The sequence below is a fragment of the Solea senegalensis genome, linkage group LG20, assembly GCF_019176455.1.
Source record: "Solea senegalensis isolate Sse05_10M linkage group LG20, IFAPA_SoseM_1, whole genome shotgun sequence".
Lineage (NCBI taxonomy): Eukaryota > Metazoa > Chordata > Actinopteri > Pleuronectiformes > Soleidae > Solea > Solea senegalensis.
The window spans coordinates 16,130,091-16,149,232 of NC_058039.1; the positions used below are offsets into that span (position 1 = coordinate 16,130,091).

At 42.6% G+C, this 19,142-nt stretch overlaps 1 protein-coding gene, 1 long non-coding RNA gene and 4 other non-coding genes across 6 annotated transcripts; all 6 read left to right on the plus strand.

Moving 5' to 3' along the window:
* Positions 1 to 798: 798 nt before the first annotated feature.
* Positions 799 to 4,980, plus strand: LOC122785985. The gene is made up of 9 exons (XR_006362388.1): positions 799 to 880; positions 1,982 to 2,051; positions 2,364 to 2,393; positions 2,580 to 2,624; positions 2,978 to 3,040; positions 3,590 to 3,650; positions 4,073 to 4,121; positions 4,491 to 4,528; positions 4,824 to 4,980. It is a non-coding gene; the product is annotated as an uncharacterized LOC122785985 (long non-coding RNA).
* LOC122786974 lies at positions 2,708 to 2,847 on the plus strand. The gene has a single exon (XR_006362523.1). It is a non-coding gene; the product is annotated as a small nucleolar RNA SNORA8 (small nucleolar RNA).
* LOC122786982 lies at positions 3,073 to 3,206 on the plus strand. The gene has a single exon (XR_006362529.1). It is a non-coding gene; the product is annotated as a small nucleolar RNA SNORA18 (small nucleolar RNA).
* On the plus strand, positions 3,695 to 3,832 carry LOC122786973. The gene has a single exon (XR_006362522.1). It is a non-coding gene; the product is annotated as a small nucleolar RNA SNORA8 (small nucleolar RNA).
* Positions 4,164 to 4,296, plus strand: LOC122786981. The gene has a single exon (XR_006362528.1). It is a non-coding gene; the product is annotated as a small nucleolar RNA SNORA18 (small nucleolar RNA).
* Positions 4,981 to 7,625: 2,645 nt separating the features above from the next.
* On the plus strand, positions 7,626 to 11,187 carry txnipa (thioredoxin interacting protein a). Its single transcript, XM_044053245.1, has 6 exons — positions 7,626 to 7,997; positions 8,808 to 8,883; positions 8,996 to 9,140; positions 9,254 to 9,613; positions 9,699 to 10,001; positions 10,101 to 11,187. Exons 1-6 carry the CDS (start codon positions 7,742 to 7,744, stop codon positions 10,146 to 10,148), a joined length of 1,188 nt encoding a protein of 395 aa, XP_043909180.1. The 5' UTR covers positions 7,626 to 7,741; the 3' UTR covers positions 10,149 to 11,187.
* The last annotated feature ends 7,955 nt before the right edge of the window (positions 11,188 to 19,142 follow it).

Genomic DNA, 19,142 nt, shown 5'->3' on the forward strand with positions numbered 1-19,142 from the left:
ATGTGAGGACAGAAAAACAGGCTTATGGCATATTTACTTTGAATTTGATCATTTGTTTTCTATCTTCACAAAACTACCAAAATATAATAAGTATTTAAATTGTATTTTATTCATGTAAATCATCTCAGGACCATAGATCTTTTCAGGGATGAGGCCAATTACTATCTTAGCCCACTGCTCCTAATTCTAGGATGGGTCAAAATGCAGAGAATAATTTCCCTAAGGGGATTAATAAAGTATCTAAAATTAAATAAAAAAAATTGTCTGCTGAAAACTGTCTAATATCCATTAATATCATGAAAATGACTGCAACCTGTAACCACAGTCACACAGTGGAGGAAAATGTGTCCTTAAACACAACATCCCTTGCAGAAAGCGTTCAAATCTTTTGCTCAAAGCAGGGGTCTCAAAGTCAAATGACCTTGGGGCCACTGGGGATCTTGTCTGGTCAGGAGGGGCGAGTGCAGTGGAAGAAACTTTTTGTGGGGAAAGAAAACGACAGTTCAGTCAGAGTGGATGAAATTAGCTTAAAATCATATCACAACAATGGTTTTCGGTGTGATATTTAATAGAATGTCAAAATAAGTGATTGTTTTGATATGGAAAAATATATAATGTGTAATTTGTGATGCAAAATTAGTTAGTAAATAAAAAAACAGACAGTAAGTTGAGGGCTGCATGAAATAGATTGGTGGCCCACCGTCCGCGAGTTTTAAGCTTTTAGGATTTCCGAGCTGCCTTGAACGCATTAGCGGTTGCCACAAAGCAGCTTTGATTGGCGTAACGCAGCCTATAAATTGGTTAGCAACATTTGCAGACAGCCTCTCTCTCGCCGGTCTTCCTTCAGACTATGGAGCGAGTCAGGGTTCCGCGGATAAGCGTAAGTAATACATTAATTCTCCAAACTTTCAAAACACACACTGAACATAACGCAGATTATTATCACATGCGCATACAGTTGCGTGTGGTTTTATTTGACGTGGTCGTCACAAGCAGGGCGGCACGTTGTGCGAGCTAGCTGCTTTGGCGGGCTAGTTAGCAGACGTGGGATACGGGCCTCTTCAGTTTCCACGTTTCCTGACTCGGCAATATCTGTATTTGTCAACATAAAAAAAACACTCCTTTACAGTAGCTTATGTGAAAATATGCTTCTAATGTTAACAACACTGTAGCTGAACGTTATACACCAGTAGTACCTTATTAGTCACCGTACTGTTTTACATATTCAGAATAGATATTTGTGTAATATAAGTATAAGTAACTACCTGACGCTGAATTTTAACGCCCTCCTTACAAAGTCTCTTACGGTACATTGCCTGCGAACCAATGAATCAAGCTAATTTGTATGGATGTCGACATCCGGTTTTCAAGGTAAAACAGAGCGCTGAAAATCTTAAATGGGGGGGATCCTCACCGCTTTAATTCAGAGACTTAATAACTGGACTTTAAACAACTGTATGAAGACAATTCTCAAAGTTCTGAACAAGACTGAAGAAGTTGTGATCTGTTGCTAGTATCATACTGAAAATCAGACTTTTTTTAATGGGAAGTTGTTTCCTATATATATATATATATATATATATACATACATATATATATATACATACATATACATACATACATACATACATACATACATACATACATGTGTGTATTGTTTAACAAAGTTACTCTAACAATGTAAGTAGATGTTTATATTGTTAGTTGTGCATGTTAATAGATGAGTCATTCTATACCAGTGTGTCCTACACCAGTGCCATAGTGTACAGATCAATCAGTGGGATCGTCCTGTGCAGTGGGCTGGTCCCAGGACAACTGTGGCTATAGAAAGTCAGGTTTTGCTTTCACCTCTGCATTGTCGGTTGCTGAATGGTGACAATGAGACCTGGTACATTTACCTTCTGTTAACCAGTGAAATAAAGTTTGCTTCAAGATGGAAATGTCTTTTTTCCTTTTTAAGTTTTTATTCATTTATTTGCAGGTGGCAACGATGATGCGAAGTGTGATGGAGTAGTTTTCCAAGCATTTGTGGTAACTCTCAGGAATGTGAGGTTAGTATCTGGTTGTTGTAATATGGCTCGTGTTAAAGAATCAACATCAAATCTTAAACGTAAAGATTAACATGTAACTTTTATTGTTTAACCAATATCAATACTGTATTTGACACAGTATGTGCTCTGGTCCTGTCAGGTGGGCCGTTGAGGGCTTACAGTGCCTAGAGCAATTATTCTCTTGCAACCCACTGCTGTTTTATCTACAGCAGTGTTACTAATGGGAATTTACAGCTTGTTCACTTTCAAGTGACATGCACTCGTATTTTTCAGTTGCGGGGAATAAAACTCATTTACCTTGTCATTCTTCAGGTGATGGGGCAGGACATGAGAGCCAGATGGGTAAGCTATATTACAGAGTGACTCTGCTGTTGGAAGTGTTTATGATGATTGGCAAAATATGTTCAACTGCTCTGATGCGTGAGTGACAACTGCCTCTCTGAACGACACATGAGCTGCTTTTGACACTGAATATGTTGGTGCTGCAAACACACCCTCACCTCCATCCCTCCTTCTTCCCCCCTGCAGGTGTCCTCACAGTTCTGGCCTCCTGCGTTGATGCAGCAACATGATGTAAGTGCAGAGGCCTCCTATACTTGTGTACATATGACTGTCCCGTTTATGATGACTCTGAAGGAAGTTTTTAAATGGGCAACAGCACTGTGTGGTATCTGCAGCCAGCTGCTCGGTGAGCTGGTTTGTTCATAAGCCAGTGCGAGACAAAATCAACAGCTGGCATCGTTGGTCTCCATGCCGTCTGTGTTTGGAGTCCTGGTATATTTGTTGAAACACATTCACGTTAGAAATTTATTTTTGTATCTAATGGAACTCCATGAGTATTGAGTCACAAAAGTGCAGAGCTGAGTTTTTATTCATCTTGAAACATTTTTGTGGGCTGACATTTAGACTGGTTTTTGGTTCTCCAGGTGTGAGCTGCAGCAGATGATGGCCTCTTGTGCCCAGACCTGAGCAGGGCTTGAGAAGCAAAGGTGAGTGGGGGGAGCACAGTAGGTGGAAATGACGTGAGGTCTATCCCGACAGACCTTTAACTGTAGGGCCGTGTCGTTGGAAATGCCTCACAGAGGGAATCTGTAGTTGTGCTTTACCCACGTGTTCACTGCTATGAGTATAGTGGGATATTACTGCAGGACATGTGAAAAATCCAGACAGCTTTCTGAATTTCAGAGAAAGGATGCATTTCAAACAAACTGTAAAAACCCGTTGGAGCTTAAAATACATGGCCTAAATAAAACTCTTCAAAGTAATAACTACATGATCCAGCAGAGGGTGCTGAGTCATTTTGACCATCAGAAAAGAATATGTACAATATATTGTGAAAATGTAGGACAGAAGCAAGTTCAACTGTCCTGAATGGACAGTTGAGATATTACATCTAAAATGTGTAGGGGTCTCGTGTCCAAAAATATTAAATGCAAAGATTAATTTTGCTATGTTTTATAAACTGCATTGACCTAACAATGTCAGTTTGTCCCATCCTTTGTTTTGACGTATGCTTGTGTAATTTGTTGCATGTCTAGGTTTGTCTCCCACAAACCCCTCGATGGCAGAAAAGAGGAGATTCACTCGCCTGTGACATCGGTAAGTGTCTTTTTTTGAAGTGACTGCCTGTGATCAGGGGTAACAGCACTGTGTGGTATCTGCAGCCAGCTGCTCGGTGAGCTGGTTTGTTCAAAAGCCAGTGCTAGACAAAGTCAACAGCTGGCATCGTTGGTCTCCATGCTGCTAGTGTTTGGAGTCCTGGTATATTTGTTGAAACATTTCTCAGTGTCAGTCTGTACATGGTGAATTGCCTGCACCAAACTGTTTCTTCCTTCAAAGGCGTCCACCACAGCCTGCTTCTGTCTTTGTGTCAAATGGATAAACAATGACCCTGAGCACAGATTTAGCCAACTAGGCATGTTATGGCATTTAATGCAAGAAACCAGACCTGTCTTTGGTGTCACTCTAAAATACTGTTCACGTCTTTGTACTGATGCTTACTCTCCTGTTTGATTCTCCAGGTGTGAGCCACAGCAGATGGTCTTCTGATCCCAGACCTGAGAAGCAAAGGTGAGTGAGGGTCAACAGTAGGTAGAGATGATTTGAGTGAAAGCTGAGGTCTATCCCGACGGACCTTTAACTATAGGGTCATGTCGTTGGAAATGCCTCACAGAGAAAATCTGTAGTTGCTTTACCCACGTGTTCACCTGCTATGAGCATAGTGGGATATTACTGCAGGACATTTTTAATTTAGCAGTTTATCGGGTGTCTTTTTTGGTGACTGTTGTAACTGTTACTGAATGATGGATCAGCTTTTTAAAAGGACAGAATCATCCATATAAACCACAATTAGAATCTAAATGATATAATGTTTTGTTCCAACAGTTTAAAGTGAATATAAAAACGGGAGTTTGAATTTGACAGGTTGTTTTGTTTCAGGTAACAATGGAGCCATGAGAGGGATCTTCCACTGTAAGGTGTGTATTTTTAACTTTTTGTGTGTGGTAGAGTTAAAAATGTTTGTCTTATTGGTCATATACCAAGGCTTTCAGGACTCACTGTTCCTGACATGCTGTGGAATTGACCAGAAATCAAAAACCATCCCAGTGGGCTTCTCAGCATCCTGCTGAGTAGTCCTGCTGGGAACATGTCTCCATCTCTGCTCTACTGCTAAATGTGATGGTTCCCTCCTAAATATAAACCATGCGTATCATGTTGGATCAAACATTGGACGTTATTGTTGTGTAACCTTTCACCTACTTTCATTTCCAGCACCAGCAGAGTGGAGCAGCTGTTGGGACGTGTCTACAGAGTTACTGTCACTTGACCCGAAATGGAAGCAACATCTAAAATGACTTGATGAAGCAGCACCAGTTTCATCCTGTGTTCAACTGAACTTAATATCAAATAAATGTCATTGCTGTGCTCACTTTGACTCTGTCCTAATTAAGAACAAATATTTGAAGGCCTTGTTGGCAGTTCTGCCTTTGCTGCAGCTGCCACCTACCCCCTGGAAGTCCCTTCCACAACACATCAGGAACTCTGACTCCTTAAAGACCTTCATATCACTCAAGACCCACCTGGCATCACCATTGCTTTAACAGTCTTAACTTGTTAACTTGGTGTCCTGAAAAGTGCTAGAGGAATTAGATTTACCATTGATAGCTCTGGTTGTAGTTGGAAACCTGTGAGACATTACAGGCTCATGATCTGACTTGGCAAGGAGTGAAATTGTGTTGACGTGATCCTTTGACTGTGGCTTTAATTCATATCCAGAGCTATGAGAGTAAGCCTTCTTCAGATTTTACATTTGTACACATTTCTGCCACATGAAAATAATGATTTGAAATAAAACTCAAGGACAAGGCAATGCATACATTGCACTAATTTTAAAAATAAACGGAAACAAAAGTACTTGAACAGCAATTAATGGGGTTAGTTTTCACTGTTAAATGCATCCTATCTAAGTTGTAACTGTATCTTGTCCACTAGAGAGCAGTGTGTTTCCACTCACTGGCAGAATAAGCAACCTGTTGAGTTCAGGTCTCATGTTATGCCCTCATTTCTTTTTCTTCACATGCTTACATGTGTCTGCAAACATGCAAATAACCTTAAAGCTGAAGGTGACAAAACATACCTCTCATTGTCATTTTTCCATATAAAGTGAAATGAGTTATACTTGTACACCCACCGCAGATCAAGTCACAACTGCAGCTCCGTTACCTATGAGACTGACTTAACTATAGACACTTAATAGCACCTGCTTACCAAAGATTGCAGCAGCATTACACAGTCAAGGGTAAGAAGGAGTGAGTAATGACAACTCAACAACAAATACCACCTTTCCTTCTTTTTTTCTCCCCCAGGATGGACAAGTATGGACCAATCATGGGACACGGTTAAATTAAGGGTTCTGAAACAAGGCACAGACAATGTCATTAGAAGTTGTTGTGCATCTTCTGCAGGAGTTTGGCGAGTGAACCACAAACACTTCACAGTTTGTTATGATGGAAATTCCTCTGGCAGTACACTGGCATGATCTAACAAATAGGGGAAAGTTTGCAGAGGGGAGCTTGACCAGAACATTTTCCATCGTTGAGGCAATAACAGCGAACTGTGCAGGTCATGTGACTCTATGCAAATGTCAGAGGATGGTTTTGTATATACAGTAAATGTTTACTTTCAACATCAGTAGCCTGCCATATGGTTCTTATTGTTTTGTCAACAGCTGCTTTTCAAGGACAGGAGTGAATGGCGCCTCGTGAGCTCTGAAGTCAACATGGATGTAAAGATTTTCTTTAGGTGAATGATGGGGACAGGTGAACTGGCGTTAATTGAGGTCCCTGTGTGAGAAAGTTTATGACCTTCGACCCATTTGATACTTTATGTGTTTACGTATTTTGTCAGCACTTTTAATAAAACATTTAAAAAAGTAACTTTTACTGTACAAGCTACTTTTTTTTATTTCAACTTGAGGACATCTTTAGACCAGTACTTTTACTTAAGATAAGTAAACTTATCAAAATAGTGGTCATTTTACTTGAGTAGAATATTTTGGTACTCTTTCCACCACTGGTATTTACATATTTAACTCAAGTCAATTTTTACAATGTTCAAAGAACCAAAAACGAACGTTTAGAGAACATTCCCTGAGGGTAGTAGGAGCTTAACGTGAGACGTTCTCCTGTTAGGATTAGAAAACATTCTCTAAGGTTGTATGAAGGTTGTGACAAAGTAATGATATGAGGAACCTTTAGAGAGCGTTCTCTAAAGGTTGTATGAAGGTTGTGATATAGAATCCAAGAATAGAAACAATCTGGGAACCTTTAGAGAATGTTCTCTAAAGGTTGTATGAAGGTTGTGACATAGAACCCAGGAACGGGAACAATCTAGGAACCTTTAGAGAACGTATGAAGGTTGGGAAAATTTTAATGGGGGAAATAGGGTATAATATGTCCACTTAAGGAAGGGGGAACCTTCAGGGAACGTCCTGCAACCAAAAGGTAACGTTCCCAGAAGTTCTGTGAACCAGTACACTTTTCCTCGAAAGGATACAGTCTGTACAGAAAGTCCCGCCCACTATTCTTCACAAGGAGTGAGGAAAAACTCCACAGAAACTCTTGTACAGGGGACACACGGGAGTATGTATGAACCTCTGTTTAAACAACGCCAACGTCGTTCTATTCTATGACGTTCTATCAATAGAACAGTGAAGCGCAGGTGTTTTCTGTGAAGCTGTGTAAACGTGTGTCTGTGTGTGTGTGTGTGTTATAAGTAGGCCAGATGAGTTTCACATTAGTCAGACCGGGTGTTCATGTCCCTCCCTATGTCTGTTTACTACTCAAGTTCTCCTGTCCCTACTGTCTCCGTCCACGCCTTCAACTTCCTGTGCATTTGCCCAGCACGTCCCGTAGTCTCGAGGACATGCGGTGTCCACGCGTCGACTGTCGCCGCTGATTGGTCGGGCCCGACACAAACAAAGGTTTTCAGCCAATGAGCGCCGTGTTCACGCGCTGAGCCACGCTGTTCATCCTGGCTGCTCGTGTCCAAGTAAGGCTCGTCATATAAAACCAACGTTCCGCCTTTGTTTACAACTCAGTTCGGAGGAGAACGTCGTCCGTGACGGTACAGTAACCACATTATCGTGAATTATTTCTCACACAAGTCTTCCACGTCTCCCAGCTGCAGTCATGGTGGCTATGGCGAAGAGGCTCAGAACCTTCAGAATCACTTTCCTGGACCCCAGTAAGACATTCTACTGCGGCGGGGAGCGAGTGTGTGGACACATCGAAGTGGAAGTGAACGAGGTGACGCGCGTGTCCGCAGTGAAGGTCCAGGGTCGCGGCTGCGCTAAAGTGGACTACGCGAAAGGCAAACAGCGGTGCAAACAGGAGGCCGAGTACCTGCGCCACGAAGAGGTCCTGCGGCTGGACGGTCAACCGACAGGTACGCACTTTCGAACCCTTCACGGGTACTGGTGATGTTATCGCTCTGCTGCGGGGAATGTCCCGTGAGAATGAGAAGAGTGCAAGTCTGCGACGTCAGATCATCAAACCTGCCATTAGTATCTCTGCTGCACCTCAACACTAACTGCGACTTCTTCTTAAACCTCTTTATCTAAATGTTTTCTTATAGCCTTTATATGTAGTTTTCATTGTTATTGTATTGTCAAGCACATTTATGCTTCATTTAGCCAGGGAGTGTCCCATTGAGATACACGATCTCTTCTTCCGGGTAGTGCTAGTCAAGACAGCAGCATAGAGAGTTACAGAAACGAGACCATTTCAGATATTACATTACATTACATGTCATTTAGCAGACGCTTTTATCCAAAACGACTTACAAGGGAATTGAGTACAACCTGCCATATATAAAACTCAAATCAGAATGTAAACGTTTAAATGGGAGGTAACTGAAAGAGAGATATAATGAAGTAAGCAAGTAAAGGATTCTTAATCTGAACCCCTTAGGAAGGTTCTGTAAATCAACATGTTTCTTTCATGAATGTGAAGGCAGTGTCATGTATCTGTGATATTGTCACATTTAAATGACTATCAACACTGTAAACTGTTAAACACTGACTGGATGCTGTGCATTAAGCACTCACTTGTCTTGTAATCAGCTTTGTTTGAGTTGTGTGGGGAACAGCTGCCAGTGTTAGCCTGCTACTCTAGAAACGGTAGTCAAGGTAACTTGAACTGGGAATCATGGTGTCACTGAGGATTAATGAAAGGACTTTGTTTTCCTTCTGGTCAGATTCCGATGGATCTGTGGTCTTGAGGCCTGGCAACAAATACGAGTACGCCTTTGGAATTGATCTTCCGAGCAGTGGGTACGTAAAGCAGCAGCATACTCTATTTCAGATAATATCATTAACGATAGATGCAGAGTTGTTTTTTGAAGGACTGTGTGTGACTAAAGCCGTGCCTCACGTGTCCTCACAGGTTGGTGTCATCTTACAAAGGGAAGTTCGGGTATGTCCAGTATTTTGTGAAGGCCCTGTTAGAAAGAGCAGACCAGCCCTCACTGGAGTGTAAGAAGCCCTTTGAGGTGGAGGAGCCTCTGGATGTCAACACCCCAGACCTGCTGGTGAGTCCATCAACATAAAAACAACTTTCTGTTTCTCTGCTTTGTTACACTAGTGCTCAGGTTATTTTGTGTCTACAAATGTCTAATGTTTCCATCTCCTTTTGTCGTCTTAGTCTCCCACAGGTGGCGCAAAGGAGAAGAAGGTCAACATCATGTTCATCCCTGATGGCCAGGTGTCGCTGAACGCGAAAATCGACCGCCGTGGCTTCTGTGAAGGCGAAGACATCTGCATCAACGCAAAGTTCGAGAACACCTGCTCCCGCATCGTGGTGCCCAAGGCCGCCATCATCGCCAAGCACATCTACCAGGCCAACGGCCGCACTAAGGTCTCCCGCCAGAAGCTGTCGGCTGTGCGCGGGAACCACATCATCTCTGGCATGTGCGATGCCTGGCAGGGAAAGACTATCCGGGTGCCTAAGATTAAACCGTCAATGCTGAGCTGCAACATCATCCGTGTGGAGTATGCGCTGATGGTAAGCCCTTTGGTCCTACACACTTGGAGATGTACGCTTAGAAATGAACATTAGTTGCTAAACGTGTGACGTCATCTTCTTGCAGATATATGTTCACATCCCTGGAAGCGAGAAGCTGATCCTGGAGCTGCCACTGGTCATCGGGACGTCGGGTCTTGGCAGCCGCTGCAACAGCGTTAGCAGCCAGGAGGGTTCGGTCAGTAACGCCTCTCAGAGCTGGGTGTCCCTCAGGATGCCCTCGGACCCGCCGAGCTACACCGACATCACTCACGACTGTCGTCTGGAACAGCCCCTCACGCCACTGCTGGATGACTTTGACGGAGATGAGAGTCCGATCTTCATGAACACACCGTCCTTCACCTTCCCTCCGCCTCCGGTGTACACTGAGGTAGGTGTCTCAACCGAGTTTTTCAAGAACGTGACTTTAAATTCTCTGCCAAGCTTCTAAGAAGTGACCTGACGTTTGTTGTGTTTTTGTTCTGTCCAGACCGAGGAAGAGTACAACGGCGCTGGCCGCATGCTTCCAGTCTGCTGAAGCCTTTACAGGAAGTGTGAAACTTCTGGTCCCTATTCTCAGGGACTGTGTATTTTGAAAAGCGTTAAGCGTTTAGAGGAACAGAAAGTCCCCAAACTCAGAGACGTGTTGGCTGGAGAAGTAAAGTCAGGACCGTAGAGTTGGACAGGAGGACGCTTGCCTGGTCTTTCGGGCTGTCTGCATTGCTACATCACACATGCTGATCTTCCGCTGCACCTCCTCCTCCTGATGGTCTTCAGGTCGCAGACGTGGAGGTGTATTCATTTCTGGATGGAGCTGTTCCTTCCAAGACACTCAGACTGTTAGAGTCTTGCTGTTCGTTCACAGCCAAGTTTATAATTGTGAACGATAGATAAACTGGGGGCCAAGTGTTGTATGTGTCAGCCCCACGGCCTGCTGTGTCATCCTTGTTTCTTGGGGTTTGCTTTCTTATGATGATTTTTGTCATTCCAGTTAAGGTCTCCGTTTGTCGGGTTTCTTTGAGGAACCTTTGTTACAAATGTCGCCTTCTGAGATGTGAGGCGTGTTGAGGAACTGACTCTCATGCTGCATCCAGATTACTCATGTACCAATATTTGAAAAAGAAAAAAAATTGGTTTCTCCCATGTTTTTTTGCACTTTTTGTGATAGTTGCGTTAATTTTGAGATACTGCCTACATGAGATTATGTTTGTTTGGTTTGGACAATGATTATCTTGTAGCGCGTTTGGTAATCTCACTGAACTTTTCATAGCCCAGTTTGGTGATCAGATGTAAGTTCTCGTAAAGTGCCAAACAGCATTTATACGCGGCACACGTGCGCTCTGATGTCGCTCCTCACGTGAGGATAATCGTTGTATATTGTAAAGAAATCTGCAGTTGTCCCGGACAACATTTCACTGTGAGATCTCCTCCTATTTGCTTGGTTTCATGTCTTCCGGTTTTTTTCAGGGCGCAAAGAAAAATCACTGTATGTTTGCAATGCATCCTCGATACTTCGAAGTATTTTTGTATGACACCCTATGGGTTAGTTTTATAATAAAGACATGTTGAAAACAAAACCAGAGTGTGTGCTCCTCCCTGTGTAGTTGTGGCTCTTTTTTTCCCCCTCTAGGACCAGGAAGAGACAGCATCAGTAAGAGCTTAGGAAATAGAGCTGCCACTGTTAATGACTTACCACCATGCAAGACTCGGGTTTGCCTCACAGCAAGACAATCACCGCTTCAACTGAGGTAGGCAGTGTGTTCTCCCTGTTCTCCCTGTGTGTGAGTCCTCCCTGGATACGTTGACTTCCTCCTCCTCACAGCACAATAACATGACGGCTTGGGGATTAGGCTAACTGGTGCCTGTATTTCTGGCAGCCCACGGCCAAGTAAAAGGGAAGTTGGCTTGTAACCAAGGGGTTGCCACTTTTGAGGCTGGGGAATCCCCCGGAGCAAGATACATGGGCTCTGCTCAGTGGCTGCACGCTGCTGGGTTGAATGGGTTAAATGCAGAGAAGGAATTTCCCCTGCGGGACTGACAAAGGATTCATTTATTTATTCATTTATTAGTGTGCTGACACTGCGACGGACGGGTGACCTTCCCAGGATGAACCCTGCACCTTTGCCCGACGTCGGCTGAGGACCAGCGGCTCCAGCGTTGACCCCCGGCCATCACAAGGAAAATGGATGAATGGGGAAAACTCTGCATTGACTAAGTTGGAAACCACTTTTGAAGGCTTTCTTTTCCGGTGACATCAAGCTGTGAAAACGTCACAAACCCAAGATCCTCCGATGGAAGTTTCAGGGCGGGATTGCACGTGTTTGCTACGTGACCAGGGGAAATCACTGGCGGGGGGGGGGAAGTTTCGCCTGGATTGTTGCCACATTCCCGTGATACAAATGGAAACGAGAGGACGTGAAGTCATCGTTCTGTACCAGTCTGTGAATACTGGATGTGTAGCGGTGGTGCAGCAGCAGAGTCAGTGAAGCCCACCTGCTGTTTCTGAAGCTCGCAGTGACCCGCTGAAGGCTCGAGGGTTCCATTCTATATCCAGTCACATTTTTATAAATGAATATAAATATGGGAAGAATATGCTTTTTGAAATCGGCTAAAAAAAATCGGCTAGGAGGAAGATATGTGGGAATAATATTTCACAGAAAAGGCATCTGGTTTTGGCCTCACACTGACAACACTCTGACTCTTCTTTGAAAGTTGATGTGTTGTTTCTGGGTTTATCAGCAGCTATGTAAACACCGCTGAGACAGTTGTTTTGTTTACTTCTACCTCAGCCTTTAGAGATGCCAGGAATGTCTGTCTTCTCAGGGGAAAGCATCGTCTCTGTCCGTGCTTATTCTGCCACTGGAGAACAAACTCTCACCTGACACCAGCGTCTGTGTTACAGCTATAATCATTTCTACCTAACGTCAGATATGTAGACACATTGCTGATTAAACATGAAACACAGCTCTCTCGCTGTGTGTTTCTTAGTATAGCAGGTGTTTAGATCTTGTGTTGATGTGTTCCCACACTGCACAGTTAACTGCAGTTAAAACTTAGTTTAAAGGATGTCTGAACACACACAGGAAGAGTTTTATTCACCATAAACAGTGTTTTAGACCAAAACTAGAAACTCTGGAGAAATTGTAAGTCAAGTTAATTTAAACTGTTTGGATCGTTTCGTTTTCACGTGAAACACAGAGACAAAGACTGCCATGTGACCAGGGTTGACCCAGGATGATTTGTTTGTTATGCCCGTGTCATGTGACATGAACATCGGCCACAGTGTAGCCGTGAGGCTGCTGACGGCCCGCTGTCCATGTCACTTGCGTACAGTCTCCTGCATGTTGACGTATACACGGCAGCACAGTGACTTTTCTCAGCAGCAGCCGACTGCAGATAAGGAGACTGTTTATCTGTGAGTCTCATAAGGACAGAGACTGCTCCTCCTCCTCCTCCTTCTCCTCCTCTGCTGGAGGCTGCAGCGACGACACTTCAATGACCATGGGAATCATCAGTGTGGCGTGGACGTGGCTTGCTTTGTATCTGAATGAAAACTTTGGTTTATTTAAAAGGAATGAACTTGTTTCTAACAGAGTGTATTTGACTGTAATCATCAACCTTTTTTTAATGAAAATATAAAAGACCGTGAAGAGTGGAACACAGTCAATTTTGCTTTAAGTGACTCTGAAAGAGTTAGAATTAGAACTGTGTTAAATTGAACTATTTTAGTGTTGCTTTAAAAACTAGAAGAGGAAAATTCACATAATAGAATAAAATAGGTTGTTATTGTTATAATGACTCTATAGCTCAACAATAGTGACACCAAGTTAAAGGTAAAATATATTTTAAAAAATGTGAGTCAGAAAGTTGTGACCTTTGACCTACTTTGACTGACACATTATGTGTTCACATATTTAATTTGTCAGCACTTTAAAATGTAAAAGTGAAGTTTGCCTTTAATTAAAAACAATTTTTAAAATAAAAAATAAAAACAAGATTTGTGTCCCCCCTTTTTAAAAAAAGTAACTAAGTAACTTTTACTCTGAGTACATTTCACAAGTACTCAGTACTTTTACTTGAGTAGAATATTTCAGTAACTCATTCCACCTAGTATTATTATTTTCTACTGTCTCTCTTCTTTGTTTATATGTTAGCCAATGGAATAAACACGCACTATTTTTAACTGTTAGCGTCAGAGCGGCAAGACATACTGTAGTAGGTTTTCACTACAGAGTGTATTGTGATATAAAAGATCACAGCAGGTGGTGGAGGATCGTAGTCATGTAATACTTTCCAAGTGTGGCAGCGTGGTGTGTGAGTGCCACAGTGGGAGTGGGCAGGTGCCACAGGCGCGCTGACCAATCGGTGTCGGTGTTAGCGGCATGGAGGAGGAAAATATAGCACACATGTTCTCTGTGTCCATGTGTGTTCCAAGAAAGACCAACATGGAAGAGAAACTGATCCTTCTGTCAGATCCATCATTCATTTGTCACGAGTGCACAGTGTTAACAATAGCTTTGTTTACATGGACACAAGTCATCGGAATAAACATACGTCATGTAAACAATCCGTGAACAGGTTTATACGTCCATCTGTTTGGTGTCTGATCCACGTAAATGTGATGCGTTTCCGTTTGCTGACATAGGATGACAGGCGGGGGTCACACCCTGGACAGGTCGTCGGTCCATCACAGGAACACAGAGAGACAAACAACCATCCACTCTGTCACCAGTCCACACAGTCAATTAAAAGTGTCCAATTGACCTAATCCCCAAATCTGCAGGTTTTTGGACTGTGGGAGGAAACTGGAAACCAAGAGAAAACCCTCGCACACACGGGAACCCGGGTTTTCTTGCTGCAAAGGCAAGAGTGGTAACCACTACACCACCCGTGTGGCCCCGAAAATGTAATTCCAACAAGGAATAATGAACAGACTCAAAAGTCGCAGACGCAGAGGAGGAGGACAATGAGACGGATAGTGAGCAGTGAGGGGACGAGCAGACACGCGGAGCATCTTCTTCTACTTGTACTTTAAACACTGCACATGTCATGATAATAATAATAATAATAATAATAATAATAATAATAATAATAATAATCAGAAATTTTCATTTTGCGTCCATGTAAACGATGGAAATCTTTTCACAATGACGAAATGTTGCTCATGTAAAACACAGCTAATCAAAAAGTCAAAAAGTCCAGTGCAGAACCTCTGTCGCCCCCTGTGGACTTCGGAGTAATTACCAAAAACGTTGCGGTCTCTATGACCCAACGTTCTCTTTCTCTCTCTTTCATCTGCTTGACAATAAATAAATTGTACGTCTGTGAGTTATGTATGGAGTCATTTTGGGGAGTTGTGAGGTTCAGCACACATTTTAAATATCACAACAATCACGTCCACAGGAAGCTAAAGTTGTTGCTGTGATTAAAAATAACTATTGTGAACTCCTGCTGAACATCCACGTGTATTTTTAGCAGTAGAAAATCCACTTCTGAAACTTTCCATGGAAACTTCGAGCCATAGTGTGGCTGTATGAAGCCGCCTGGCTTTGCCTGCTCGGTCATGACGTGACACGCGTGACTCTCTGACACAAAAACAAAAGCACTGCTTTACTGAGAAAGAGACTGTTCTCATTCATGTTGCATGACCACATATCAGATCTCAGACCTCGTACTGAGTGGAACATTTGGACCAATGGATTTATTGGAGTTCTGAGTGAAATCAACAAAAATGAAATTCTGATTTCCACTGACATCTGTTGTCTCCTGCACCTGTAAGGACTAAAAGACTTAACGCGGGGGTCTCAAACTCAGACGCCCTGGGGGCCATTTGAGCTTCAAGTCTGGTCAGGACTGGATAAAGTGTGGGGGAAAAACAACAGTTCAGTAAGGGCGGTAATATTATATCACCATATTCCATCAAACTCCAGCAATAATGACATTTGGGATGATATTTGACATCATTTCAAAATAAAAGTGTTTGTCTAGATATGTGAGGATATATCATTCACAATAAAAAAAAACGTGTTTCTGTTTAATAGCAACCCGAGTTGACTGCTTTGCTATTCTGGCTGCACCATGTACTGTAATATGACTCCTTGTCATTGCACTTTGTTTATGTTTTTATAAAGTTTTATGTGTTTACGTGTGGAAACCTTGGCTACACCACAAATTTCCCCATGGGGACAATAAAGTAAAGCTGAAGGAATGTGTGTCTCTTCAGTCTGGTAATGTGAACGTAACCTTTAAGGGACCTCAGGCAGGATCTGCCAAATCCTTTAATGAACAAGCGAGAAGAAAAAAAACACCTTTGTGCAATTTTGCGAGATATTGTCCCTTCTGGGGCTCTGTAGTTTGTATGTCACACTCAGGATGTTTACACGCACATGTAGATTAGTCGTGCTTGACTAAGACAGGCAATCTGAGAAGAAAATCGTTTTATTGGCCGTGTACGTCTGACTCCGCCTCCATAGGCGGTGCTGTCTCTCTCTATAAGCTAGTTTCAGTTGTCAGAAGAAGGATGCCCCCTCAGGTTATACGTCGTCTCCTTCTACTTTCGGGTCAAAGACCAGGGAGGACATTTTGGTGCAAGCGTAGAACACCAAGTCCGATTCCAGTCCAATTAAGCATAGACATGCAGGAGTAATTGGACTATGAATCGCATTATTCATAGTCCGACTAAGACGAGCCCGTTTTTAGACAGACTAACGTTTTTACATGACATTCAGAAAACCGAATTATTGACTTAGTCCAACTAAAATTGGACTTTTAACATGTGACGTGAAAACATTTTGTCATAACAGGTGTGACGCCAATTCCATACTGAAGTGATGCAAAGACGACAGGAAAATTGGACTTATGGGCATTTGGATCTAAGAGTTCTGAGTGAAATCAACAAAAATAAAAATAACGCAGGTCTTGAAGACTAATACTGCATTCTGGATTCCTTTGACCACTAAAAGACTTAATGTGGGGGTCTCAAACTCAAATGACCTGGGGGCCACTTGAGCTTCAAGTCTGTAGTGGATAAAGTCCAACTTTGTGGGGAACAACTGTTCAGTAAGGACGGTAATATTATATCACAATATTCCATCAAACTCCAGACATTTTGGTGCATGCGTAGAATGCTAGTCCGACTAAGCGTATACATGCAGGAGTAATTGGACTATGAGTCGCACTATCCAGGTATGTTAGTCTGACTAAGACTAGCTGGTTTTTAGTCAGACTAAGGTTTTTACATGATATTCAGAAAACCAAATTATTGTCTTAGTCTGACTGAAATTGAACTTTTGATATTTATGATGAGGCGGCAATTCATTTTCTGCGATGGCGACAAAACGCCTCATTTACTTCCCAACACCTTTAGCAAAAGTGAGTTTTGAGCGGCCCTGTGAGTCACATGTGGCCCCCTGAATCAATTTCATGCGGCCCCCCCATTTGTTATGAACTAATGAGCTCTTTTGGATCTGTGAACTATATCAAAACAAAACACTTTAATTTGGAAATTATGTGAAATATCATCATAATTATAAATATTTTCCCCCTACTGAGCAAACTAGACACTCACTCAGTGGCCCTCAGGTCATGTGACTATGAGACCTCTGGTCTACGGCATTGAATCGGAAACTCCCCCATTTCCCCCATCGCTTAACAGAAAGTGAAACTATGACACAGACAGATGTCTGTCCAAACTTTTGTCAAATTACTGACGCTTCACAAGTCAGTGATACCCTGGTGTCATTTCCCTGACTCATCGTGTTGACTTGATCAACTACAGTTTCTTTAAATCAACAAGACACGACACGACGCGCTCAGCCACATCATTCCTATTGCGTCACGATAGCAGCACACTGCGTGCCTCACTCTGTCCTCGGGCACAGGCTCTGTGATTGGCTGAGCTCTGCCTTGCTCCTCGCTCCTCGTTGGCTGAGGCGGTTGTCCACGAGGGCAGGCATGTTCACGAGCGGCGTGATCACTGACTGGACTTGAACGCACACGCAGCCAGCACATGCACTGTAATTGGCACGGTTTTAGCGTGGATCTGTTTATGCAGCAGTGAGGCTGTGTGTGAGTCATCGGCAGGAATTTGGCAAGGACAGTGAGGTTATTAACGATGATTGGGTTATTATTGATAAAAACAAAGTTCAACAAAATAAAACAAAGACGAGGAAGCTTCGAATAAGAACCCGGGGAGGGGATTAGAGATTTAAGGGTTGGTGTGTCACACTTCAGTGAAACTTGAGTTTTCCACAGGTTTTCCAACACATGTAAGCGGGAAGGTTGAGATGAGGGATATTCAGCTGCAACATACTAAATGTTGTTAAACTGTGTCTTTAAAAAGACGTAATGAACAACTCAGAGTGTTTGTGAACGTGCTTCATTTGTATTACATGTCATCTCAAAGTGTAGAAACAAGCAATGTGACTCCCTTTGTGTTAAATCTAACTCATTTAAACATCAAACATTAAAAGCTTGAGTACTGACATGAATCAGCAAAGCCACCCACAATCCCAGCCCACTCTTAACCAAACACATCACATCAAAAACAGCTAAACGTAGGAGAGTAAAAGTGAAGGTGTTGTTGCCTCTGTGGAGACAGAGACACACTCGCTCGTGCCTTTATCACCTCTCTGGACTGATTATCCTCAGCTGTGTGAGAACAACACAGGTGCAGCCAATAGCTCCTGATTAGCAAGGAGCACAGCATTAGAGACATGTGATACCTTAGTTATTTATTATTCCAAACATCTCTATCATGTTTAACTGTATATTTACTGCAGTTTTACATTGGTTTTTTTTAGTTACTGGCCTTTAGAGCCAAAGTTGTGAGATTAAAATCCAGTTATTGTTATTTATACATATATTTTTTATTTGTTTTATCTTTTCATTTGGCTACAGAACATCAATTATTTCCATCATGTTTTGACTTAAACTGGGTTTATCTTAGTCTGGATTACAGTGATTTACTCCAGGAAGGTGGGGGCTCAACACGAAGCACAAAGACTAAAGCCTGTCCCACACTAGAGGAGTTTAAAACAAAACAAAACATGGGAGAACCACAGACACAACAAACTTTGTAACCCATTTTTCAATGTTTTAATCCAGACTAGATGATGAAGTCCAGACACAGGACCACACACTTGGTGTTTTAATCAAACTATGTCAGGGAGGAGATTCAAGGGATTTGGGATCTCACAGAATCTCACGTGATTTAACGGGACTTCAGTATGTACACAGACATGAAGGCGGACTGTAAACTGCTTGTGGATGGAGTCACGGCTGAGAAGACATAATCTACTTGGCTTGAACAAGTTACGGTTCTGACCAAAAACTACACAACATCTGTCTATTTCTGCTCTCGCCCTCGATCGCTGTTCAGTTGTAAAAATATCAAACAACCTAATAGAAGACTCTGATGCGTCCGATGATGTTGAAATCACGTCTGTTAATCCCTCACATCACAGGATAATTTGGCCGGATAATATTTGTAAATCAGCATAAAATTAGGAGAAACCCTCGAATGTCGGAAGAA